The sequence below is a fragment of the Amblyomma mixtum genome, chromosome 2 (assembly GCF_055824585.1).
Source record: "Amblyomma mixtum isolate Tamu chromosome 2, ASM5582458v1, whole genome shotgun sequence".
Classification (NCBI taxonomy): Eukaryota; Metazoa; Arthropoda; class Arachnida; order Ixodida; family Ixodidae; genus Amblyomma; species Amblyomma mixtum.
The window spans coordinates 53,073,721-53,100,838 of record NC_143013.1 but is presented as its reverse complement, the minus strand read 5'-3'; the positions used below and the strand labels follow the sequence as shown (position 1 = coordinate 53,100,838).

General features: G+C 47.4%; 1 protein-coding gene across 2 annotated transcripts in view; it reads left to right on the top strand.

Annotated features, from left to right (window-relative positions):
• The first annotated feature begins 23,911 nt into the window (after nucleotides 1–23,911).
• The window catches only part of sim (bHLH transcription factor single-minded), a 48,044-nt gene continuing 44,837 nt past the window's right edge, over nucleotides 23,912–27,118 (top strand). For both annotated transcript variants that reach the window (XM_089571604.1, XM_089571603.1), the window contains exons 1-2: nucleotides 23,912–24,041; nucleotides 25,657–25,851. In XM_089571604.1, coding sequence (XP_089427730.1) covers nucleotides 24,011–24,041; nucleotides 25,657–25,851 — 226 coding nt within the window. In that variant the 5' untranslated portion in view covers nucleotides 23,912–24,010. The remainder of the gene's footprint in view (nucleotides 24,042–25,656; nucleotides 25,852–27,118) is intronic.

The following is a 27,118-nucleotide window of genomic DNA, read 5'->3' as shown; positions in this document are numbered from 1 at the left end:
CGAAGCGAAGCTCTGGGCAGCGTTAGTCCTCCCGATGCCACTGATCAGGGTCCGTGTGTAAATAGTGGCTGTAAAGGCTCCGCGCCCTCTTCGCAGCTGGTTCTCTTCCCCGCGACCTCTATTATTATTTTTTTTTTTTTTTGCCGCCGCATGCGGTGCTCTGGGTCGTCGCTGTGTTGACGAGGGGTGTGTGTGTGCGGAGAGAGTCAGGAAAGCGTGGACTCCTGTTCCCCCTCCCCTCGACGTTGTCTGGCTTAAAAGACCTAGCGGACGTGCGCGCGGTTATTCGTTTAAAGCCCGAGCTCGTTGCTGCACGAACTCGTGGGAGCGCTCGTTTAAAAGCACGGAGAGGCGCCGCGCGGTCGTTTTCAAAAATGTGAGGGACCGGAGCGGCTAATGCCGCGGGTGCATAGCCTGATAGATAAGTGTTATTATTCAAGATCTGTGCTCGCGCGTGAGCGCCATTGTTTAACAACCACGTGCATGCTTGCCTTTTTTTTTTTTTTTTGCTGCGCGGCTTACATTTAGAGTCGGCGTTAATGTCGCGTCGTTATAAGTCGTTACCGAAAACTGTCACCTTCATGTCTTATTTCTGTTGGACTGTTCTCCAGATGCAACCATGGGCGTCCGGAGGGGGGGGCAAGGGGGGGCGGCTGCACCCCCCTGGAAAATCACTCACTCGAACCGTGAGTGATGGCCGCACGTCAGGGGCGGCGGTGCGCTCAGCCAAAAGAGTAAAAGCGGCCCTGCTTCCACGCTTTGGGTCACATCTGCAAAGTGCCGCGTCCGGAGACGCGTCGTTGCAGACATACAGCGGCACCGGCGAGCATGTGTTTCGAGCCGTCTTGAGATGTGTGCCTGTTTCTTTGATCTCTAGAGAGATAGCGACACGGAGGCAGACAGCGCACACCCCGGCCACCGATGAATTCTTCAGGAGGGAGGGACAAATCAGCCGTGTCCATCCCCGCTTTGTCGGACTGCTCAGGGGCAAGCGGGCGATGAGTTGGCGCCGCCGCCGCTCGCTGTCTCCTCCGATCCACGGGAGAGCGCAGTTCGGTACAAGCGCCGCTTTCAGAATTTTCGGCAAAGGGGATTAGCTGCTTTTGTTCACGGCGACGCAGTCTCCAGAGGCGCCCCCACAACAGCGTTCCTTGCGTCTTCTCCGGAAACCAGCGCCTTTGGTCAAGGCAGCCCGATGGCGCCTGCCTGGCTCGCCTGTCACCTCTGGCTGGGCCTCAAATCCCAACAGCGCCCATGTACTGTGCGATGTCAGTGCATGGTAAAGAGACCGTCCGTCCCTCATAGCCTGAGTCGTTTTGGGGCTCTGAACCTCATAAAAACACACAAAACAAATTTTCCGACCGGAGTGGCGAGTGTCCCTTCCCCTCGGAAGTCGCGCGGCGTTCCTTGCGTGTGCGCGCCTCTTTGTTTGTGCTTCGGTGTTTTTAGTGGCCGGTTGTCAACGAAGCTGAGAACAACCAAGACAGCGGACGAGAAAACGACGAGCGGCGAGTAGTGTGTGTGCAAATACTCGACTGTGCGGTTGCGCGAGCAAGATGGAGCGAGGTGTATGAAGCTGCGAGCGTGCATTTATCTTGTAAATAAGTTTTCGCTGCATACATAGTCATTTTTTGTTTTCAACGTACGCATTCAACCGTTTTTCCAATCAATGTGTATATATTTTTAACACTACCAACCCCGAGGAACTCCATAGCCAGCTTTGTCTCGCGCGGTCCCGAATGATGGATATTCGACGCTTCTTCAAGCGTCAGCGGTTGTCTGACGAAGCATTATCCAAATGCGCCCCTGCAGATTCTGGTGTGACATGTGACAACGGTGTAGCATTTGAACAGAGTGATGCAAGCTTTTATCACCGGCCAGTAGCTGATGTCGTCGACTCCATGGAAGGGACTCTGTCAACAGTGAGTTCAGGTGATGCAGCAGGCCGAGATGATTCCATTTCTCCTTTCTTGGGATTCAAGTCCGGATTTGACCAGAGCGATGCAACCTTTCATCACCGGACAGTAGCCGGCGTCGTCGTCTCCATGGAAGGAACTCCACCAGCGAGCTTCGGTCACGCAGTAAGCCGAAACGATTCCCTTTCTCCTTGCTTGGGATCGAAGTCCGGAGACAACATCAAGAAAACAAATAACTTACCTCAATAATATGACTTAGGAGAGTTTCTAGGCAAAGCTAAACTCACTGGCATACCGGACTTTTTGAAGTTACGTCTTCTTACTAAGCCATGGTCGCCAAATGTCACATATGATTTTAAGAAGGATGTAACACCTGGAAAGAGGCCTTTTCGACATCAGTGGCTGGGAGATTACGCCCCCTGGCTTGCGTACTCAGCGACAGCGAAAGGCGCCTTTTGTCGTTTTTGCGTCATTTTTCCTCCGCGTGTTCACCGGGGTACTCAAGGTAGTTTTATCGCGCGCGCTTTCATTAACTACAGAAAAATGCACGAGGCGTGCAGGGATCACGTAAAATCCCAATGGCACCAGGAGGCAATGACGGCCTCACAGAACTTTATGGATGTGATGAAAGGCAAGCAGCTACCCGTTGTACAGCAGCTGAACAGAGCACTGCACGCGCAAGTTGAAAGGAACCGTGAGAAACTATTTCCAATAGTTTCCACCATTGTCTTTTGCGCGACGCATGACTTGCCGATTCGCGGCAAGCAGTCCGATAGTGGAGTCTTCAATGATCTGCTTGACTTTCGTGTAGAAGCTGGAGATACTCTACTTCAGGAGCACTTCGCTTCTTCTGCTGGCAATGCCAAGTACACTTCTGTCCGCGTCCAGAACGAGATCATCACAATCTGTGGCGACATCCTGAGAGAGCAGATAGTTACCGAAACTAACAAAGCGTTTGCTTTTTCCGTTCTTGCTGACGAAACTGCAGATATTTCAGGAAAAGAGCAGATGTCTATAGGCGTTCGCTTTATTGACAAGGCGGAAGTCGAAGTGTGCGTTCGAGAGCAGTTTTTGGGATTTGTAGAGCTGGAGCAATTAAACTCCGCTTGCATCGCCGCGGCAATCTTGAAGCTTTTGACGAATGTCGGACTGATTCTTTCGAACCTCGTTGGACAGGGGTACGATGGATGCTCTACAATGGCTGGAAAAGAAGCTGGAGTGAACAAAATTATACAAAAACAGTTCCCGAAGGCACTATTTTTCCACTGTGCAAGTCACAAACTAAATCTCGTCATCAACGATTTGAACGACGTCTCTGAAATTCGAAACACAATTGGGATAATCAAACAAACCATAAACTTCTTCCGCGAGAGCGTGCTCCGGAGAAAATTGGTGCCCAACATTCCGATGCTGTGTGAGACAAGATGGTCTGCAAAGTACAAGTCTATTAGGATCTTCTCTCAGCATTACGTGGCCATAGTCGAAGCACTCGAGCAGCTCGCGTCCACGGAATCATGCTCGAACGCTGCAACTAGACAACGAGCTCACATCCTCTACTGCGCAACAACAAGCTCATCTTTCATCGTCTGCTTGCATATTGTAGCGAAGTACAGCGCTCGGCTCGAACCAGCTACGAACATTCTGCAAGGTGTATCCATGGACTTCCATTCTGTGCATGGCCACATCACTGAGCTACAACGTATTTTTCGCGGCCACCGGACAAACGCTGTAGAGGAGTTCTCTAACATCATGAATGCAGCAAGGGAGGCAGCCAATCACTTAAATGTGGTGATATCTGTACCAAGACAAGTCTCTCGTCAGGCCCACCGAGACAACTACGGGATTCAGTCGCCAGAGGAATACTACCGTGTGGCAATATATGTGCCGTACTTGGACTCCCTCACTGCTTCTTTAGCTCGGCGCTTTTCTGAAAGCAATGAGAGGAGCTTCAAACTTCTCCAGCTGCATCCATCAAAAATGAAGCACTTGAGCCGTGTTGAGTTCGCTGTTCTCGCCGAAGAACTCCAGTGCTTTTACGGCATCGACAACTTCAAGGAAGAGGCCATCTCTTGGTACGAGATGTGGTGCAACAAAACTGGGGACCCATCAGAAATAACTTACTGCGAGCTTCTACATCAGGCCAAGACATTCTTCCCTGGTGTTGCAAAAGCCATTGAGGTGGCTCTGGCTTTGCCAGTTACTACCTGTACGGTCGAACGCTCCTTCAGTACAATGAGGAGAGTGAAAACGTGGCTACGCTCAACGATGACAAACGACAGACTGGACGGCCTTTGTATGATGAGTGTGCACCGAGAGCGTGTAATGAAGCACAGAAATGAATTTATCACCAGTGTCATCACGCAATTCGCCCAGAAAAATCCGAGGCGTCTACAGTTTCTGTTCAAGGAAGACTGACTGAGTGACTGTCGTTGCGTGTTTGTGAACATATTGTGCTGTGTGCTGGTCATCAATCCGGGTGTGTCGAGAACCCGTATGCAGCAAGACTGAGCACTCTTCTCCACGAAGTGATAGTATCTTTTTGCATTTTTATTAATTTTAATTGTTTCTTCGTTGATAAACTCCAATGTATCTCTCCTAGCCTCGCTTTAATTTGCTGTTTGTAATTTTTCTTTCATGTGTATTTTACTTATTTATTTTATTTGTATATAAATAAATAAATTTACTCCGCAAATAGTGCCTTTTTGCTACGAACATACCCCCCCCCCCCCTCCGGCGCCAACAACCAATGGGCCCCCCCCCTGCAAAAAATTCTGCGGACGCCCTTGGATGCAACGTAGAGTGAGCGTTACTGAGAATGTTCTGCGTGCGACTAGGTGGTCCAAGACGGTCTAGTCCTGGTGTTCCTTGGAGAACGTAATCTCATGAGATAGGAGAAGGGGATGCAAGCATTACTGGCTTTTTTTGTCCGCGGGTAATGTCAAGCAGTGTGGAGCGTACTTTTTTTCGACTCTTATGCCTATGATTCCTGCAATGTGGCATAATTTGTCCGCTATATTTTTGGTGCGCCATTTCTGTCCGCGATCACTGTACTCTGCCCATACCGTATTGAGCTCCTACTGTGTGTGTTCCTGTCGTCCAGACGTACGCTCATGAATAGCGGAGTGTGGTTCGTTTATTGATCACATAACTTAGCAGCATAACCTTTAACTCCGGCATGCGGTAGTTTGCATGTGTCGAAGCAGTCGCACGCGTCACACCGATAAAGGAACACTTACCGCAGACTTTGTCTATCCATGAGTACGTTACAGTGAAGCTCATTTTTTCAAATATGTACGCATATCTCGCTCCTTTCACGGGATAAGCGCCATAGGGAATAAATAGGCAAAGGAAAGTTAACAGGCACACCTAATTCCATTATGCGTTGGCACTGCGATAACATTAGCAGCTGTAACGCCAATTTCGGTCTGATGACGTCACTTATCAAATCAAATCAAATCAGTTTATTTTGCAACCTAGAAATTTCCAGATGGAGGGGAGCTGCAAGAAAAAGCTGCCCATTGACAGCTTGACTGGCCCGCAGCACCCAGTTTGACACAGCGGCAGCATCCGTTACCAGCACACACACACACATGTAAAAAGAAAGATAACTCGTGTACAGTACAGCATACAATACAATAATGTCCGTCATCATTGGTAACTTCAAGCGAGAACAATCATATTTAAATAATATTGCAAACAGAGCAAAACATAAAACAAAGGAAATAAACGCAGGCATATACGCTGACCAGGAAAACATTCGAGTATCACAAATGAAATAAAACAAGAAAATTGTATGTATTCATGGATATGTTACAGCACTCATGGAGTTCACAGGTAGGTAGCAATGCTCAAAATATTAGTTATGTTACGATGTGTTCGTACAGAGCACGAAGCTCCACCTTCAGCCAATAACAATCCTTTGCTCCGATCATTTTCATGGGCGAATTTAAGGACCGACGAAGCATTTTACCCCAATATCGCATCAGTGAACAGCAGACTATATCCACGTCAGGCTCCATATACAGTTGATAATGCACATGTTTCTTTTACAGGATTTCGCAGGAAAAAACGTGTCATCACAACCTTCCCATTGGATTATGAGCAAATTGACCACCGTGAGAGGTGGCAGTTAACTTAGTGATAGATCGCGAGAGGTTGTTCGGGAAGAGCAACTTGGGTCGCACAAGCCTCACCGGGTTCAGCACCTGTCATCTCAAGGCAGTGGCACATCCTTTAATTAACCGCTGCCCCATTGAGGAAGGATTGGTGTGAGGACTCCCAAGGACCTATGCACGTAAAGTTGAGAAAGAGCATTTCTGCATATATGGGCATTAGCTCAATAACGCTATCATGGCATATCCTTAAGGTGGAATTTTTTTTTTAGTCTTTTCTCTATTTGTCCCACCACAACATTAGTTGTGTTGGCGAGGTCATTGACCACAGTGACGCATTCCTCTATTGGATTGGCAGTCCTGAAAAAAGGATGTTATAACCTTTGCAATGAAAGCGACTATAAATTTCCCTAGCCTTTGGTGTATACTTACTGCGTAGCATATGCTCGACACGAGGCTCTTTGAATGCTTTCAATTAAGGGTGGTCTGTGAAGTCACGGGACACTACCCATTTTGAAAGAGACTTCTTCCTACAGTACGAACAACAGCCGTGTGGAAGCTGGAATATTTCGGAACCTGTACAGCTTTTCATGTGAGTGGAGTTTAATTTGAGAGTTTCAAATTTTCCTGGGACAGCAAATGCCCAAGAAGTGCTGTTGGATGAGACCGAACAACTCGTATTTGATCATCATCCAGGTTACAAGCGGGCGCACTGAGGACACACTTATGTGGGCCTGTATCCTTTTATTAGCGTTTAATAACGACAAAAAGGTTACTTTCAAGAAAATAGAAAACTGAAAAAAAATGGCATACAGGTAGCATTGTCACTACCAGCCGTTTATGCGAACAGTCTGCGGTGGCATCAGTGATTTATGTAGCACGCTAAGAACAGTTGCATGCAGTTGTCGCGAGTGTCTAAGCGTCGCTTGAGGTCCACTGAAGTACAATACTCTTCATGTCTCGCGGTAGCTGTCACTACTCATGCCGGCATACTTGCTAACACATCCCTACAGACACAGACACAGGCAACATCAACAGTGCTTCGCTTTGCTTATTCATGCGAGATCATTATGTGGCTCTGTCGCATCAGCAAAAAGTGGCCGCATTTTATTCGCACTATCACGTCATTCTCTGAAGATAGATGTGCGAAAAAGTTTGCCGTGGGAAAAATTTGGTTGATGAGGTGCAATTAGTGAGTTAATTAAACGCGGAAAACGCATAAAAATACACTTAGACGTCAAAATAGCCAGGGACGCCGATATAGTACATGGACGTCAGAACATCCACGGACGTCGATATAGTATGTGGACGTTTTGCTTTCACATTGCTCCAGTGTAGGTCGCCGCTGTAAGGATTCTTGTACAGCCACGCCGCGTTAATATGATCCTCGTTAACATAGACGACTCAAATTCTAAACAATTTTTCTGATGACCAGACTTTTTCAATCTATTTACGCCTCGGTAATACAGAAGCTCGCTGTACGGACAATGGACGAGGGGAAAATGCCCAGAGCCCCTTGCAGCCCTCGTAGTTTTGTCCCGTTAATACGGATGGTGGCGAGGACGGAATCCTTACTGTTCCGACAAGACGTTTAATTTTCTGAATCCTGAGTGCAAGACACTAGACGAAGGCACTGGAAAAGTGCAAATCGCTGAGTGATGGCCCTTTTCTTTTGCGGTTTCTTTCCTTACTAGTAGGGCAAAGTTGTCCAATCAGCGCACCTAACCATTTTTTGTACTGCACTTTTCCATTTAGAAAGCCGCATTCTCTAGCTATCAGTAGACTGATTGCTCATATGTAGTAGCTGTTCGTAGTATGTGAACGGTCGTTGTAGGACTTCAGCCATTTAGCCATGAGACGCCAGCAACCGTATCACAGTCCACTAGACGTATCCAGCTACACGGCAATATTTCAAGCATGCATAATGACTTGTAACTATACCCAACTTATGTCTAATTTCAATTTCACTGGCCACCACTATGCACAAAATCAGAGCTTAATCGTAGCATGTTTTGTTCTGGTTGTTTCTTTCGCGATTAGTTATTACGAACGGCTTGTTTTGTGGACAGTTTTGCTCAGGAACCAAAGTGTCTATATTAACGCGGCACGGCTGTACTCGCTTTTTGCTCATTCACGCTGCTCGCCTTCGATCTCGGACGATATTCAGGGTGTTTCACCTAAGACTACACAATTTTTAGAAACTGGGGTTTTCGAGCTAGAACAGCGCTTTTTTCGGCATAGCATTGCCAGTGGTGTAGCACATCGGAATACAGCTAAGTGCTAACTATAGGCAGGTTAAATAAGGTTGAATAGTTAACTTTTGACTATTACTGCTAGGCTCCTTAATTACTGAGACGCATGTCGCCCACCGAAAGTAATATCCGCATCAAAAGAGCGGTTAACCTCGGGGCTCTGGCCCAACAAATTTTGACTAAATTGCGCCAAAATACACGCGCTTTCGAGAAGTCTGAAGGCAAAGCAAACTCTCCAGTGCGCGTAACTTGTCGAAATAGCCAAAATTCGTTGCGCCACAGCGCCGTGGGTAATCGCGTTTTCGAAATCCTAGAAACTGATATGAATATTACTTACAGTGGGCTACACGTTACTGAATAATTAAGGGGCCGAACAGTAATAGTAAAGAAGTTAACTATTCTATGTTAACAAGCCTGCTAGTTAGCACGTCTTAGCTGTATGCCTGTGTACTACACCACTGGCAATGCTATGCCGAAAAAAGCGCTCTCTTAAATCCAAAAGCCTATTTTTAAATATTGTGCTAAGCTGAGGTGCAACACCCTGTATATCACCAGCCGTACACAGAGGTGCATATTCTTGTTTTATGCGGAGACCCTGTAAGACGGAATAATTTGAATGGAGCATACCAAGCAATTCTGCACAAAAGCATTTTTGGGTGGGGAATAGTTTATGAACGGAATTTTTCATATGATGTAAGATTTCACTGTAACAATCAATATATCCGCACTTCACCCGACGAGAGTCTTGAATTTTTTTTGTATTAACGTTTTTGCTATGGTCAAAAGCCATCCCCAATAGATTTGTATGCAGTTTGTAATGCAGTCTTCACTGTTCGATGCGATCGATGGAAACACTTCACAAGAAATATTTTGCTACATATCAGAATGAGGGAATTTCAAGCTGCAGATATTAGGTTCACCCAAACTGTTATATTTAATAAATAAATGAAATTAGGCGCGTTCCTGATTCCCGGCTGTGTCCCGGTAGCACTAAAACTCGTTGTTTCGCTTGAGGTTAGTGTTGCTGTGGGGGAAGGAAAAGTCCCTAATGAATGAGGTCCATTTGTTTCATACTTTCTATTTACCGATCTGCCTGAATCAGAATAATTATTTACTACCTAATTCTTGCTTATTTCTCATTTGTCCCCAGGACACAGCTTTAGAGGGAAAAGGGGGTAACAAACAAAAACAAGTACACAAACTACTTTTTTTTTCACTAACACCATTGTGAGTAAGCAGGAAATTTCATATTGGCATTGCCAAAATTTATCAGGTTACTGAAACGGAAACAGTAGAATGATACAACCAAGCATCAGCAGTAGTTTCAATCAGAAACAGGAGCTTATTGCTTCACATGGTGGGCGTGAAAAAACATAATCCTGAAAGGTATTAGGTTTGCACAGAACACTGCTAACAGTTAATCTATGGGAGACGCAAGCTGGAATGAGCAATTCTCATATACGGCATGGGCCCGTGACGTCATGAAATACTTCGTGAAAAAGGCACAATAGTGAAACATTCTCACCTGCTGTTGAACGTAGGAGTTTTCAGTATCTCCCGTCTGCGGTGGCACTGACGGCAATTCTGTGAACACTGGAGAAGGTCTCCTACACAAGTGTCGCTGTAAAAGCAAAGCTGTAAAGAACTAAACACGTGTATCACTCCTAACAAGTGGCATATACTGAGAATGGTACGGAAAGCAATTAAGTTTTGTCGCCGGCGCACTAGACGCCTTGGCGCTCGCGCAAGTTTTACGCGCTGATCGCCACCGAGATCGAAAACGACCATCCCCCCACCTACGAGACGTTTCGAAGCACATTTTGACACCTATGGCAATGACGCTGGACCGAGTCACAGACATAGCAAAAGGCGTCATAAAAAGAGCGCAAGGTGGATTTGAAAGCATTATTGATGCTTTTCTTTTAGATGTTCTTCTTTCCTTTTCTGCCGTCAAAAGCGCCGCCAGGGATACGTCGCTCACGGCACGAGTGAACAGCTATAAGGGTGGTGTAAGCAAACATAAAAAAAAACAGCAGTACCTTTCAAGTTAAACCAGACAATCCAGGAATGAATTCATACAAAAAAAAGGAGGCATCGGGATCACTTCAGCGCACTTGGCTTTCCTTGGGCGCTTTACGCAGAAGGCGCCCTGGCGCCATGGGCACTATAGCATTTCACGGACGGAGCTAGCTCCGCGGCCTGATTTATCGCCGGAGGCTGTTTTTGCCCCCTCTCTCTCTCACTGTGACTTGGCCCGTTCTCGAGCGGTCCACACAATAGCGTACTCCACTTCCTCCAAACAAAAGGTGGTAGACATCGGGGGCTCCTTACGCCCTGCCCTGGCTGGATCCCGCGCCGCTTCGTAGGGGCATACACCGTCTTGTTCACTATAAGGAGGCACCCAGCTGGCCCCGAAATCAGGCAGCCTAAACTCACCACATAATTGTGTGCAACGCTGCTGAACCTGTGCTCTTCTTAAAGCCGTTTGTGCCTACGAATTCGGTAAAACTTTCCCTCTGTTGGCATCTGCCGGCAGGCTGCGTAAGGCCTAATACTATGAGCTTCATCCGAAGCCATTTTAAGACAGAGTTGGCAACGATACTTTGAAGTGTCCTTTACGAATTGCACTGTGCATCCGTTACCAAGACACTTCCCTGGCACGCAGTCTTCAAAACAGCAATTATACTGATGGTTGCTTGTGCGTCATAGTGGAGCTACCTCCGACCAGAAAATGCCCTCTTGCCAATTGGATACAAGTCAAGGAAACGGTGTCTTTTCCCCCTGAAAGGACCCTCTTCCAGCCAATGTCACCGGCCGATTCTCATGAACTTGCTAGCGTGGGTAGTGTGGCAATGCGTAACAACACAGAGGAGGTACTGCCCTCAACAATGCAGGGAGGGGATCTATACCCTTTCATCTGTCACTCCCTGCATTGTTATGCTAGCAGTTTCATGAGAATCTGCCGAGAACATTGGCTGGAAGGGGGTCCTTTAACGGGGAAAAGCCGCTTTTTTCTTGACTTTTATCTTACTATAGATAGTCCGCGGTTGCTGCCGCCGGGTACCCATCAGTTTCTCAACGGGTGCGGGCTTTCCCCTGTCCTGGTGCTCTTATTCCTCTGGGGTTAGATGCTCAGGGAGAATAAGTCGTTGACACCACCTCATATAGGGCGCGTTCCAATACCTTCGAGTAGACGGCTACTTAAACGTCCAGCCGGACAGCCACCATCTTGGGACGCGTTCCATTTCTCACGAAGCCGTCCAAGATGACCGCTTCGCCGAAGTCAACATCGATGCAGGCTTTGGCGCGCTGCATCTAATTTTTTTAGGCGCTATCCTGGAGCTGCATGTTCGTTTTGTGATTTCTCTACAGTCTTTTTTTTTTTACTTAGCCATTTATTCTCCGCATTCGTATACCGTTTCCCGGGCGTTTTTCACGTCCCCGTCAGTGAAGCCGGGCAGAGCCGCGTATCCTGTTTCTGCTGCGCCTTCTTTTTTTGTGTTCTGCAGCATGAAAGACATTGAGGGCTTCCCTCCTTCCACAACCCTCGCCTTTGGGGCTGGGTATCGGTGAGCGGATGGAAAATGAGACCGGCATCCTATATCCTCTAGCGCGTCATTCTTATGCGCGTGATGTTTACCGCAGTAAAGAAACGAAAGAGCCTTCCAAGAACCTGGATAGGCGCTGCTGAAAAATCGGCAACCCTAGAAAGTGGACGCTGAGGCCTTGTTGCTGGGCCTAATCGGACGCGCACGTTTCAGCGAAAAGAGCACCAAAAAATAAACATATTCTGGCAGCCTGTGCAATAGGAGACCAAGTGAGTTATAGTTTAGGACTGCCCAAAAGGAAGATCGTTTTTCTTTTTGAGTGAAGTGGATGTTTTGCTTTAATTTTTTTTTCAGCGTGCTCTTCCTCTGTTGTTCACCAATTCCTTCCTCAGGTTCTTGCTTAAGAGGCTTTTGTTAAGGTTCGCCGCCTGCTAAGTTTTCTGAGGACATCGTTTCGCGCTAGAACAAATTAATCCCCCTAACATTTTTTTTTTTTCATTGTACTTCTCGTCTGTTACCATGATGTGCCAAAAATTATCTTGGTCGTCCCTCTTGCACCTTACCGTCCATGCCTGCCAGATCCGTCGTAGGCCTTGAAGAATGAATGAATGAATGAATGAATGAACGTTTTATGTACGTTACACCACAATTGCTGGCTGGCGGCTATGCATGGGGTCAGAGAGCCGCTCCTTTGAGAAGGTGGAAAGAGGGATAGGGAAACGGGCGTGGAGGTCGTTACATTGCGGACATCGGGGTGGGCTGAAGGTGGGGTAGAGGTGGGGTAGAGGTAGGTGCAGAATATTAGGGTCGGAAAGATCTCACCGTTCTGACGAACTCTGCATTGGTCAGTGATGAGGAGTAGCAAGCTTGACTAGTACGCTCCAATTGGTCACCTCCGTTATTTCAGTGACCTGGCACATTCGAGTATTATGTTCAGAGATAAGTTTCGGCTGTGTTAGTCGTCACACGCGCACAAGGAGAGGGCTTGATCTGTTAGATTTGCTCATGATCAAGAGTCCGTGAAAACAGCTCTGTGCCCTAGCCCTTTCATAGCTTCTATATACTTCATTACCAGATAAAGCTGTTCAAGAGTAGAGTTCGGCATTTATGCTATTGCTGGCCATTTGAGGAAAAACTGGCAGAAAGTTATCCCTTGCTAACGCTCAAGTATAGGCATCATTACAGAGGGAAGTGGAGAAATAACTATGCAGCACTTAAGGCATACTTAAGCGCAATAAAAATTGCTACGGTACGGATATAAATCACAGGAAAAAGGTGATAGCTTTACATATCTGTACCTGAATTCGCACATGAGCGACCGACGGAGAAGGTTTCGCCCCGTAATCAGTCAATGTTACAGAAGGGCAGCTCGACGCTTAGGAAATGCAATTGCTTCGAAGACTGCGCATCTACGCAGACATCCAAAATAAATAGCCAATGCATCCCTAACTGACCAGAACAAACGCTCACTCACTCACTTGAGGAAGTGTTGATGACGTCTTCATGTCACTTTTCGCAGACGGCGTCGCAAGTCAATTCAGCAAAGCGAAAGAATACTTGCCTACTGCCACCTAACGCGGAAGGGGTGCAATGGCTTTTTAGTTACCGTTCGTCTTTTAATGGTAAATGTTGTGTGCTTGTGTCATTACCAAAAAACTAGCAAGGAAAAGCTTTTCTGTCTGTTGCGAGGCGAGACGAGTGGCACAAAACTTTAAACTTCTGCCCTCACTGTAAGAATTTTGGAGGTATTTTGATATTTAATAAACGAGTAATAAGTGTTGTCGTTCTCGACAAAAACCACGATCGAAGTAATCATGCTAGATTAAGTTGGTGTACTGGTGATTAAAGAAAATAAAACACTATTAAACACTTAATTACGAGCATTGGGGGGGGGGGGGGGGGAGGCGGCGGCGGGAGATGACATGTGGCACTTCACGTGATCTGATGGCGTCATAACTGTCTCGACCAATCAGCGAAGTCTATGACAGAACCCCGGATAGAACCCAATGCCGAGTCTTTTCCATGATGAAGCTTCTAATACTATCGCATTATAATACGGTTGACGCGCTTCAGTCGCTTGCCAGGGATATAACATTAGATAAATTATTGTCTTTTCCATAATTCCGAAAGGCTACTTCGCATTATTGTCGTAAGGCAATATTATCCGCTTCTCCCATTGAGGTGCGGGGAAGCGGACTGAGTGGAACTGTGAAATTATGGTCGACTTCATTTCTTGTCCTCAAAAGTTCATAACATCATGTTTCTAATGAAACTCCAGTCGGTCAAATCAGTTGGTCATGCTGATATCGTAACTATGTTTCGAAACATAGCTAGCTCAGCTCCTGTCCATAGTTAACAAATTCCCTATAGGTGCTGTCTATGTTCACAAGGTCAAATGCGGGTCTACCGTTGCTTTTCCCGAGCGCCCAATTCCCAAAATGGCAACCGGCTGGCCATTGAACTCTGTCTTTTCTGACCAGCCTCAGCTGCGCCTGCCCCGCGAATACCTTGTCGTGTCTCGGAACTCACGTGCACATGTTTCCGACCGCGGGGTCAGCTGGCGCCGGCAGGTGTCCACCGGGAGTCCAAGGGGGGGGGGGGGGGGCGTCTTCCGACAATAGGAGTCAGGTTCGAGTCGCATCACTGGTCGCGGGGTGCTTCCAAGCGACAGCCTCGGAGCCCACGGTGGCCGCGGCCCCGCCGGGGCATCAAAGGCCGCAAATATTTGCGCTCTGTCTTAGGGAGAGTCCAAAGGTATGAAGGGAGGTCGGGTGGTTTTTCGCAGTCGGCGGTGTACGTGCATATACCGATCCCCCCCCCCCCTCTCCCCCCAACCTTTCCTCGGTTTAAAGGTTTTGGTGCACAGCAGAAGGCCCGAGTTCTGGTCGTTTTCGTAGGTTTTTTTTTTTGTTGTTGTTAATCGTTGTAGAAATGTGCGCTGCGTTGAGAATGTGTGTATGCCGACGCGTCATGACACGGTTCGCGGTTTCCCGACTTCGGCACACTTGGAAGCACACATCCCTGTATCGTGGCACCAACGTGGAAAGGCGAATACAGGCCACGAGTTTTCGCTTGGTATAAAAAAAGGAAGTCACGATGACCAGCGATTTCTCACGCTTACCGCCGCTTTGCATTTCTGGAAATATATGTGATAACCTGATGTTTTTCCTTCTTTCTTTACTTAAGAACTCACTTTCGTGTATACACTTAAGGTATATATTTCATACACCGTGATTTATGGGTGTCGCGCCATTCCTGGATGACCCTGTGGTCTTAGGTGTGTGACCTCGAGCATACGGACACCTGGCCAGAGCATACAATACCAGCAGCACGTGAAAATAAATAGACGGTGTCCGCACTGCTTTGGTACCTGCGGTGTTTCAGTGAGTGTCTTGGACAGTGTCATAATCTTGCGTAAAGCGAGTGACACTTAGGTTTGGTTTGGTTTCGTTTATTGGGGTTTAACGTCCCAAAGCGACTAAGGCTATGAGAGACGCCGTAGTGAAGGGCTCCGGAAATTTCGACCACCTGGGGTTCTTTAACGTGCACTGACATCTCACAGCACACGGGCCTCTAGAATTTCGCCTTCAAGAAATTCAGCCGCCGCGGCAGGGAACGAACCCGCGTCTTTCGGGTCAGCAGCCGAGTGCCGTAACCACTGAGCCACCACGGCGGGGTGACACTTAGGGTGAGATTTCGAAACGAGGCGCTCATTTCGGTATTATTACGGGCTTTATTATTCAAAGCTTGAAGCAGAATTTCACTACAAAGTTTGGTTCGGTTTATTTAGCGTCCCACAGCAACTCAGGCTATGAGAGACGCCGTAGTGAAAGGCTCCGGAAATTTCGACCACCTGGGGTTCTTTAACGTGCACTGACATTGCACAGCACACGGGCCTCTAGAATTTTACCTCCATCGAAATTCGGCCGCCGCGGCCGGCATCGAACCCGCGTCTTTCGGGTCAGCAGCCGAGCGCCGTAACCACTGAGCCACCGCGGCGGGTCACTACAAAGTGGCGGCCTCAAAAATTTCATTCATCTGAAATGTTTTATGGTGCCATTCAAATTTCTAAACAAATTTTTACTCGCATTTTAAATATGACCATATTTTATGAGCAATAAATTAGCTAAGTAGCAAGCATACACCTGCGCTAGGCAACTGGCGCAACACGCTACTAAATGCACAGAAAATATGGCACAAGCCCTGAGGTTCTTGTGACTCTCGCGGAGGTATTTTAATTACAAATTAGGTGGCGACAGGAGAGGACCATTTGCCTGTGTCTTTTCTTGTCTGCCTTCGTCAACTGTACAGACGTGAGCAATGTTAGAGGAAACAAAGTTTGAGAATTCATTTATTGATCACTCTATATTTATGTGTTATACGCGCAGTTTTTTTTTCTATTTTCTAACTAGCTTTCCACTTAGTGCATACTATCCAAATCACACTTGGGTTTAGTGGAGAACTAACCAGAAAAAACGTAACTTTGCGCAAAAACGTTCCTTCCTATTGCCCACGACTGTACGTGGGAAGGAAACACCTCAATAGCATTTTGTTCAACTTCCCACCTTGTCAGAGTGGATTCACTTGCTTTAAGTCATCTTGTCTCTGTATCATTTCTATGTAGCAGCTTCAGTACAACAGCCAGGACAGGCCGTCCTGGCTGGTGTATGCGACAGTTTAGCCCCATGTCTTGCTGACTGAATCGTAAAAAAACTATCACTACCTTTTTGATCACAGTCAACCCATAGCTCCCATGAAAGGCCGCACGTCAGCGATGAATTATTCATTCTTTCCAGACGCAATAGCCCGATGGAATGCCCTGCCTGATAGTATTGCTTCTTGCTCAGATCGAGCAATTTTCCGCACTAAATTAGCGAGTCATCTGTGTCTCACGTGATGTATTCGGCTTTACCAAATAATCTGATCCTGTGTTACTGTCTCCTTTCATGATTTTTTTTTGCTTTGTTTCGTTCTTTTGTTTTTTTGTTTTTGTTTCTGTTGAGCTGGTATCATATGTTGCTACACACTGTTCTTGCCCCCGCCTTATGTAATGCCCACGGGCCCTTAAGGCTTCAATAAATGAAATGAATAAATAACGCCTGGGGACTGGGATATGACGAGGGTATACAAATTAGAAAGCTGTTGTCATTTCCAACCGAACTCTCGAGAGCCTTTGCGAGCTGCTCAGAGAATCCGGGTGCGCTCGATTGGCAAAAGTTTACTCTTTGAGGCCGTTTCGACTTGCACGTGGGCGGTAAATTGGCGGCAAACGTATGCATACGTGGACAAAAGTGTTAACACGCAGAGGCGAGAGAAAAGCCTCTGTAAGGAATCACATTCAACGCGATCACATACACACAACAGCTCGGCTGAATGATTGGGACCGCTCACTGCGGCGTGCCGCTTTGCGAGCTCTGTGGAGATAAGGTGCCGTCAGTAGTAACGGGAACACGGACTTGTGACGCATTTTTTCCTCTCTCACAGCAGCGCCACACACGGTCTATAAAATGATTGTAATACGTGTGCACGCAAGAAGCTAAGCACACTCTCTCTACCCCTATGTCTTTCTCAGCTCACCTCAATTATCCAAAGCCGAAGAACAAGCCTTGTTAAACTCGGATCAATTCCCTCATGTTTGCTCTTTCGCGTTGACTCGGTCTGCGGTGCTTAGAAATGTGCGATCTTTGTAATGTCTCGTGAGTGCTCCGGTCTGGCAGAAGCACGACAGGGTGTGTATGTAAGGTGCTATAAACGCGAAGGGAAATATTGCGCAGTCGAGAACATAAAGCTCAAGGCGGTTGGCTCGATGGCCGTTTCTTCCGAGAATAACCGAGTCCAAGTGGAGAAGGTGGCGAGGGAAAGAACAGCGCACTCGAAGCTGCTCCATTCTTCTTAGACGAGGCCACGGGCCCTCGGCGCAAGGCATCTCAGCCCCTGCTCCTCTGAGCTCGAATACCAGGATAGCGATACCCTATACGATCCTCCTGTGTCCCGTAAATCGCCGCCCTTCAGGATGGGTTGCCCCGTGTTGCCCGTGGGTAATGTATGGACGATGTGGAACGGGCTTCCTCCGCCCTCGCTTTCCCCACACAAATCCAGGGTCTCCCCCGTAGACGCCTTAGGAATCCGGGCTGTACGGCTCAATGACTTGCATGGCTGCATGAGCGCCTGTAGCGGAGAGCTCTGCCGGAACGATGTACTCCGATTCTTGGTAGCGGGACTCGCGAACAAGATCTACCACGTGCCGCTGTGTGGAAAGAGAGTGCGCTCTGCGAAAGGGAGAGACTATAAATATTATACTGTAGTTTTTTGTTCGTTTTTTTGCAAACAACAGGTTACCGTGGCCGCGACGTCGTCGACAGCGATTCGTTATCACGACTCGGTTCACTTTATCTCCTGCTGTCGACGCGGAAGACTTCGGAAGTGTTTGAAAGAAATGTTGAGAGCAACAGCAGATTCGGTTATAACGCCGCGTTCCTTCGAGACTCTTCTTAATTGTCTAGCATATCCCCCACCGCCCCAGAAGAAATACGCGGAAAGCCTCCACCGATATACACAAGAGAGGAAGGCGCTTGAGTAGCAGTTTTCGAAGAAAAATGACGTGCGCTGAGTGGTGTACACCAAATATAGACGTTTTCCTTCTAGTTCGTGAGATGCTAGATGTGCAAGAAATAAAATTAAAGAATCAAAGATGCAAGACGTTTTACTAGACAGGTCCCACTTATTTGTGTGAAGGTCTCACGTTCACCGACGATCGAAAATGGCAGACAGCCTTCTTCATCGCACACATACCGGACTCAAACGGCAAGAACTTCTAGGCCGCAGGGTGTGTGTGTGTGTGTGTGTGTGTGTGTGTGTGTGTGTGTGTGTGTGTGTGTGTGTGTGTGTGTGTGTGTGTGTGTGTGTGTGTGTGTGTGTGTGTGTGTGTGTTTGTGTGTGTGTGTGTGTGCGTGCGTGTGTGTGTGTGTGTGTGTGCGTGCGCGCGTGCGTGCGTGCGCGCGCGCGCGCGTGTCGAGCAGTTTTCCTGAAGAGAGCGAGCGAAACAGGCGCTTTCCGTTGGAGCGTTAACCAGGGGAGACGTATATAACTCCACGGAGATATATATATATATATATATATATATATATATATATATATATATATATATAGCTTTGATGTTCTTTGTATTTGAGCATCCAAGCACATCAAAGCTCAACTATCAATAAGTAAATGAACACAAAAGGTGTGTGTGGCTGCACAGAATGTATCGAAGTGTAGAACATTATTCTTAGAAGAGTAGAATTTTCACACAAAATGGCTAGTACACAGCACTGATTGAATCTAGCATGCCATCAGCGCAAAAGCGCGTTGCTGGGATGAACATTAAAGGTTGTTGTGAAGGAAACATCGAATAATCAAGGAAAGACGCATTTATCTACTGCGATACATTTATTTGAGCACCCAAGAACATCGCAGCTCAACTATCAATAAGTAAATGAACACAAAAGGTGTGTGTGCCTGCACTGAATGTATCGAAGTGTAGAACATTATTCTGAAACGACTTCTCCAGAGACAGGTAATTCCCTCTCACATGGCACTGGCGAGGTACTTCGTGCACAGCTTTGACTATACCAGCTTCGCAGGTATAGCCACAAAGAAGCTCACAAGCACAGTTAGCTACGGCATGGCCCAACATTACGCATGGCTCTGGACGTCGCCATGTTGTTATGTCTATGTCGATTGGAGTTGCGCACCGAAATGCACGCCGGTGCTCGCAATAAAATATTCGGCTAAATACGAATGTTCGCATGGGATCGAATAATCGAAACAACACCAATACTTAGATTTCGAATAGAATACGAATAGCAAAAATCTAATATTCGAACTATATTCGAAAATTTCGAATATTCGCACACCCCTAATATATATATATATATATATATATATATATATATATATATATATATATATATATATATATATATATATATATATATATATATATATATATATATATATATATATAGAGAGAGAGAGAGAGAGAGAGAGAGAGAGAGAGGCCCGTGTACTGTGCGATGCACGTTAAACAACCCCAGGTGGTAGAAATTTCCGGAGCCCTCCACTACGGCGTCTCTCATAGCCTTAGTCGCTTTGGGACGTTAAACCCCATAAACCAAACCAAACCACACACACACACAAGAGGCTGATAGACTTTGAAAGCTGCAGGATTGACGTTCAGTGAATGCTTTTCGTCTTTTTTTCCACGGGCGACGATGCGGCATTTATGCACGTTTGAAGGAAAGTTGTTAAGAAGCGGCAGACATTGAGAAATTTCACAGGTTATTGAAATATCGGCTTTGCATAGTGTAAATATTTGTATTTTTTCTTTTGTTTTGGGGAGAGGGCAGCGGATAAAGGGGTGCGTTTGCGACATAATGCACTGCACTTCGCTATTATGACAAGAAGTTAGGAATTTCCTCATGGGCTAGCAAAATTGCCACACATTATAAAGGATCCGACAGACACGTTTTGCTCGACATACTCAACAATTATGGACAGAAACATTTTTGAACGGGAAACCGTTTATGAACGCAGTTTTTTCAGATAACGTAAGATTTCACTATAACAATCAATTACATCCGCAGATCACCCAATGGCAGTCTTTAATATTTTTTTCTCTTTACGTTTTTGTTATCATCAAAAGCGTTCCCCATTGGTTTTCTATGGGAGTCTTAACTGTCCAATGAGATCGATGGAAACACTTTAAATAGAATATTTTGCTGCATATCAGAAGCATGGGTCATGAACTTCAACATTTCCGTAAAATTATCTTACAATTTTCTAAGTCTCGAAATTTTCGTACGAAACTGTTGGATATGTGACTGCGTGCGTTATACTTTGAACTTGCGATGGCGCATTTTGGAAAAACGCGCTCTTCCATACGGGTATGCCTCTCTGCATTTGTCCACGTTATATTCAGACGAGTAATGCACGAATTATTAATACCACCTCGCACAATTGCTCAGCCGCAGCTAGCATTCCTAAGAAGACTGCTTGAACTCCTCCTTGTCTCCATCATACGTAGATGAATGTCGCACACTATGCCGACATTTCAAGGCCCTGAAGCACTGCTTTAACACTGGCGTGCAAACAGCACATACAGTGAGCCCCCTTTATTTTGCTTTTCTTATTGTCCAACTTGAGCTGAACGGCCGTTGGAATGATCTGGGCTAGAGACGTATACACTCAGCAGCCGCCGGATTCAGGTGTAGTACAAAAAGTACACCCAACAACGGCCGAAATGAGGGGTGCTACAAAAGAACGTCCAATTTGTACGAAAATAAAACATCGAACGGTATTAGGATTCACCTGCATTTCAGGAGTAACCGAATGAGAAACCGCAGACGCGGTGTGGCTATGCGCAACTATAAAACGGTGATGAGAATGAGTCTGAGTCCAGTGGGGATACTATACAGTTGTCTCTCGATGATTTGAACTCGAACGAAACTGAAAACTAGTTATAAACATTTGAGATTCGAATTAAAAGCGAGCCTCTTAATACACTTAGTGCTGCTGGCGAGGCCCACTCTTCACTTCGAGTTAGCCGGGTGTTCGAATTAAGCAAATTAACTAGCGTCCATTGTATTTTCTGTTTATTGATTAAAATACAGCAGCCAGCTTAGTTTTATTCTTTAGATTGTGCAAGCTTCAAAAAAATTGCAGACGATTACGTTACTTCCTAATGCGAAATTTGAGCGCAGCTCATCAGTTGTTTCAGCTATTCGATAGATTGAGGCAAAGAACTCGAGCAAGACATGCACGTACAATTACAGGCAACTTGTTATTTTTCCCACATATTCCTCCTTCAAGAAACACTCCACTAACAGTTCTTTGACTGTCATGAAGGAAGCTTTGTGGTCGGAGAAATAGAGTATATGCTCGACTTGCTGCGCCAATGCCTGGTTCTCAAAGACGATGTCTATGCAAGTATTTAACGAGGTTGTCACAGCCGAGGGAGGCGTTACGAGCGAGAGGAACGGAATGTTCTCCCTCATAAGTGGTAAGAAATTCCTGTTTTTCTTAATATCTACATTAAAGTCCCCACCCACCCTGCCATCATGGCAGGTGGCAGTTAATGGCTTCTCGCGAGAGCGCTCACCGTTGTCGGCGCTAACGCATGCAGCTCACATTTCTCTCTCATCTCCTCACGTAACCTATAAGCGTGATTCGGGTGTCCACGCACCCAGGGAGCCAGTTATGCGCACTTCTTTTCCTTAAAATTATCGGAGTGCAAAAAGGTTATCGACGCCGACGCCAATGAACACAATGAACGCCAATGGTCTATGGCTTCAGCGCCGCGTTTCTGGCACGCCGTTGTCAATTCCTGCAGTCCACATCTCTCTCTCTCTCTTCACCCCACGTACCGATAAGCGCGATTCAGGCGTCCACTGACCCAGGGAGCCAGTTATGCGCACTTCCTTTCCTTAAAATGGCGCAACGTTGTCAATGACAACGCATGCAGCGCACATCTGTCACTGCTGCCACGGAGCTTAAAGAACGACTGAGGTGTCCACTGTTCCAAAAGGGGCAGTTATGCGCCTTTCCTTTGCTTTCCAAGCTCCCACTCCATTGCTTTCGCAGATTAAAGCGCGAGTAAGGTGTCCACTGCTTGTGACAATGGCGACGGTGACGCAAAGGGCGCCAAAGAGCTGCGCTCTAAAAAAATGGCTGAGGCTTAGCTGAGGTTAAGCCTAGTCAGATGCGAAGCATATTGTCGCCGAGTTGCATATCGAGCACGCCGCTTGGCTAGACGTTCTTCACGCTCTTCATCAGTCTCTGTAGCACGCCGCAACTTTTGCTTCTCATTCCAACGAGCAGCCCTGTCTCCAGGAGGCATCTCTATCCCGTGTACGCCTAGCAGAGGCAGGCGCACCCCCTTGTATACCGCCGCTCCAGCATCACGTGTTCACTACAGCGCACCTAGCGGCAGAAGCAGGAAACACATTGGTCGCGAAGCCTCGCGCGACGGCGCGAGCTGGGGCCCCATTTCTCCTATGTCGTTACGTCACGCATCACGTGGTCCTCCTTGGTCGCGACGCCCCGTTTCTCATCTGCTGTGACGTCACTCACCACGTGGTCATCCTTGGTCACGACGGCACGCGCGACGGCGCGAGTTGGGCCCCCGTTTTTCATCTGCTGTGACGTCACGCATCACGTGGTATGACAGGGAGGTGACGAAAGGTCAATGGTAACGACACCGCCGCGCTCGAGGAGCTGGGTTGGGCTATTTTAGTATGCTTCGCATAAAAAAAAAATTGAAAGACGCTTAAGCTTCGCCTTGAGTGGAACGCGACAGCGTGTTGGAGCGCTGCCAGGGAGTCCACGGAACGCGATCGCCCGTTCAGCGCGGCGCCTTGCCCGTTGGAAACAGCTTTGAACACAACGCATTTTTGAGGAGAGGAAATGCTCAGTAATTCTCTCACATCTCGGTAGAAACCCGAACCCCACCGAAAGAAAAAGGAGGTAGGTTGGAGTGAAAGAAGAGAGACAGAGAGAGAGGAAGGGTGTCGTAATGAAGGAAACAAAAATTGGATTTGAGGAAAGGAACTGTCTCACACATATCGGTAGTCACCCGCAGCCCCAATTATAGGTCGCCGGTTAGAATTCCTGCCGCAAGCTCTCTAGCTTAGGTAGTGAGTTTATGCTGCTTGAAAGGATGAATGGTATTACACCATCTTGAACATTCTGCGGCAAATGGTTACATTGATACGAATTTTTCCAATGAGCGGTGCCGGCAACTACAACTACGACGCTGACGGCTTTTCGACCGAAAACGACTGTGTGGGATACTGGAAAGAGCGCCATAGAGCTACACAGTTATGAGGTCGCGCTCATATGCTCAACCAGATGTCGCATTAACAGCTGTCGCTGAATATCCTGTTGACACGTGGTGACCGTCATGTCATTTGTTGTTGTGTTTTTTTTGTTTAGCCTTAACTCCAGAGTAAGAGATAAGCGGGCTGTGAGGCATCACACGCTACCCTGGAGTGCTACCTTCGGACGCAAGCGGGCAGATGAGCAGTGGAAGTAGAAATTAGAACATGGCCGGGGCACTCACGTGTGTTTTAAGGCGAATTCACCCGTCCGTCCGGCGTTGCATCAAGCGCTTAGGGTGACTTCTCGGCGAGTGCAGCCGCCAAAAGATGACGTCATCTGTGTCGGGTGTCTACCGAGGTATGTGAGAGTTACTGCGTCTTTTCCTTTCCTGAAATACAATTTTCATTTTCTTCATTACGGCCCCTCTTTCTTCTTTCACACTCCTACCTCCTCCCTTCCTCTACTGGGCTGTTCGGGTGTCCACCGAGATGACCGCGTATTGCTGCGCCATTTCCTTCTCTAAAAAATGCGTTGCGTTCAGAGCTGTTTCAAACGGGCAAGGCATCGCGCTGTACGGGCTGTGGCGTTCCGTGGACTCCCTGGCAGCGTTGCAACACGCTGGCACGTTCAATTCCTAAAGGTGAAGCTTAAGCGTAATTAATTAGTAATTAGTCATTGCTTAGTAATTAGTCAGTAATACGGTGTGACGTCATCCAGTGGTGACGTCACAAGTGCCACAGAGGCAGTCAAAGTGGTGCGGAAAACGCTTTCACCTCTATGCTCTTTAGACAAAGTGCTAAAGTGCCCCTGAATTTTTACATCATGGCGCAAGGGCGCGCGTGTGTGAAAGCAACTGGTTGAAGCAGCAGTGTGTCAAGTTTATTCGGCTGTGTGTTTGCATCGCATCAACCGCCCCTCCCCCTTCATTATGCTTAGAAACTTGCAGAGGCAGCCAGCGAACGCGATAGCCGCATTTCCGTATGGACGAAAGCCTGTACGTCCTGCTATAGTCAATACACTAGATGAGTTAAAACCTTCCAGACTAATCCAAGCTACGACCCGAAATAATTTTATTTATTAATGCTTGTGGCATCCTTCACTGACGGCCAACGCCGCCGACGCCTACGACGACACCGACTTTTCTGCGACACGGGGCGCTTAACGCTATCGCGTGAATAGCGGCCAGCCTATCCTCACTGGTAGGATGGCCGCCGTTCTGGCTCAGTGGTTATGGCGCTCGGCTGATGACCCGAAAGACGCGGGTTGGATTCCGGCCGCGACGGTCGAATTTCGACGGAGGCGAAATTCTAGAGGCCAGTGTGCTGTGCGATGTCAGTGCACGTTAAAGAACCCCAGGTGGTCGAAATTTCCGGAGCCCTTCACTACGGTGTCCCTCATAGCCTGAGTCGCTTTGTGACGTTAAACCCCGATAAACCAAACCGAACTGGTAGGGTTCCCTTATTGTTCCTCGCCTTGAGTCGTCTGGCGGTTGAACATACACGTTCATCTCGTACTGTTCCTCTCCGACGCTGACGCTCTTCTGCACTGCGTAAGCTCGGGCACGCGTCTTGTCCGGCGTGCTTACGGTTAAGGTGTCGGCTGACGGGTGTTGCATTCTGTCCACGATTCTCGCCAAAAGAGATTGCGTACATTGCACGGACACCATACGTAACTCCAAGCAGTATCCTGCGCGCCGCTGTTGTACTGTTTAGAAAGTTATAGTTCGCCCTCACATTTGGCGGATGAAGTATCGCAGAGCAGTTGAAAGTTGCTCTGCTTGGTTGGTTATTGCTTATTGGGGTTTAACGTCCCAAAGCGGTTCAGGCTATGAGAGCCGCCGTAGGGAAGGGCTCGGAAATTTCGACCCCCTGGGGTTCTTTAACGTGCACTGACATCGCACAGTACACCGTCTTTGGGCAACCCCACTGTTCGTAACGACGTTCTGACGGATGCGCCGTCTTGCTCATCGCAGGGGAGAGGTGCCTCTCAATCATGAAGGAGAAGTCCAAGAACGCGGCCCGCTCCCGGCGCGAGAAGGAGAACGCCGAGTTCGGCGAACTGGGCCAGCTGCTCCCTCTGCCGGCGGCCATCACCAGCCAGCTGGACAAGGCGTCCGTCATCCGCCTCTCCACCTCCTACCTCAAGATGAGGGGGCTCTTCCCCGACGGTGAGCTCCCCCGCCCATGCAATCGCATGCTGAGCAGCGGTGAGGGCGGGGACGAGTGTTAACGACAGGGTCCCGAATTAAACCGCTACACGCAGAGGTGGCTTTCCGGCCACGGAAATGTAGATGGCACCTTTACCTTTGGAACTGTCGATAACGACCATGGAGGAAAAAAAAAAACTGAGGAGGGAGCGTCCGGCGACGGCCTTGAAGCCTAGTCTTAACAAGTAAAGATGTAGTAAAGAAAAAAAGAAAGTTTGTCCCTCCCGATCACGCCACGTGATAGCGTGCGGTAAAATATAGCTTTGCTGCGCGTGCGCATGCGCGAATTAGCGCGGCAAACTCAACCTCCTTTCTGTAGATGCCCCGCGCCACAAGCCGCGCATACGAGGGGGTACCCAAAAGAAACCGGACTTATTTTTGTTTGAACTGATTTGTTCACATTTTAAGCACATACCTTCAATCTCCTTCAAAGTGTTCCCCACTTGCAATGATACCCTTGTCGAATCTTTCATTCCATTTTTCAAAACATTGTTTAAATTCATCTTTTGTGATGCTTGACAGTGCCTCCGTCGTTTTTTTCTTCACCTCAGCAACATCAGCGAAACGCTTTCCATTCACCTATTTTTTCATTCTAGGAAACAAAGAAAGTAGCACGGGGCAAGGTCGGGAGAGTATGAGGGTTGAGGAATAGGGGTCATGCCACTTTTGGTCCAAAATTGTCGTAGAGACAGGGCTGTGTGAGCAGGGACATTGCCATGATGGAAAAACCAGTCACCCGACCGCCACAAATCTGGCCGCTTCCACCGCACACTGTTGCCCAATCTTTTCAAAACATCCAAGTAGAAAGCCTGGCTAACTGTCTGACCCTGCGGAAAAAATTCTCAATGGACGACTCCTCTCACGTCGAAAAAAACAAATCAGCATTGTTTTGAGGTTTGGTTTCACCTGACGAGCTTTCTTGAGGCGAGGTGAATTCGAGGTTTTCCATTGGCATGATTGTTGCTTTGATTCAGAATTCGATTCAGGAACACTTGAGTTGTCCCCATAGCATCGTCCTTGTACGTCTTTCTTAATATTTCAAGAGTTTCCATTCAACTTTTTCCGAGCAAAAATCAGAATTTCACCGGCGCACGCTGTTCACGAAAATCAGCCATTGCAAAAACGACACTCACACAAAACAGTCATCACTCTAAAACTCTGCCTAAACTAGTCTGACCTCCTTCAACGACGGCACTCGGCTTACTGACTCTGGAATGTTCGTTCTATG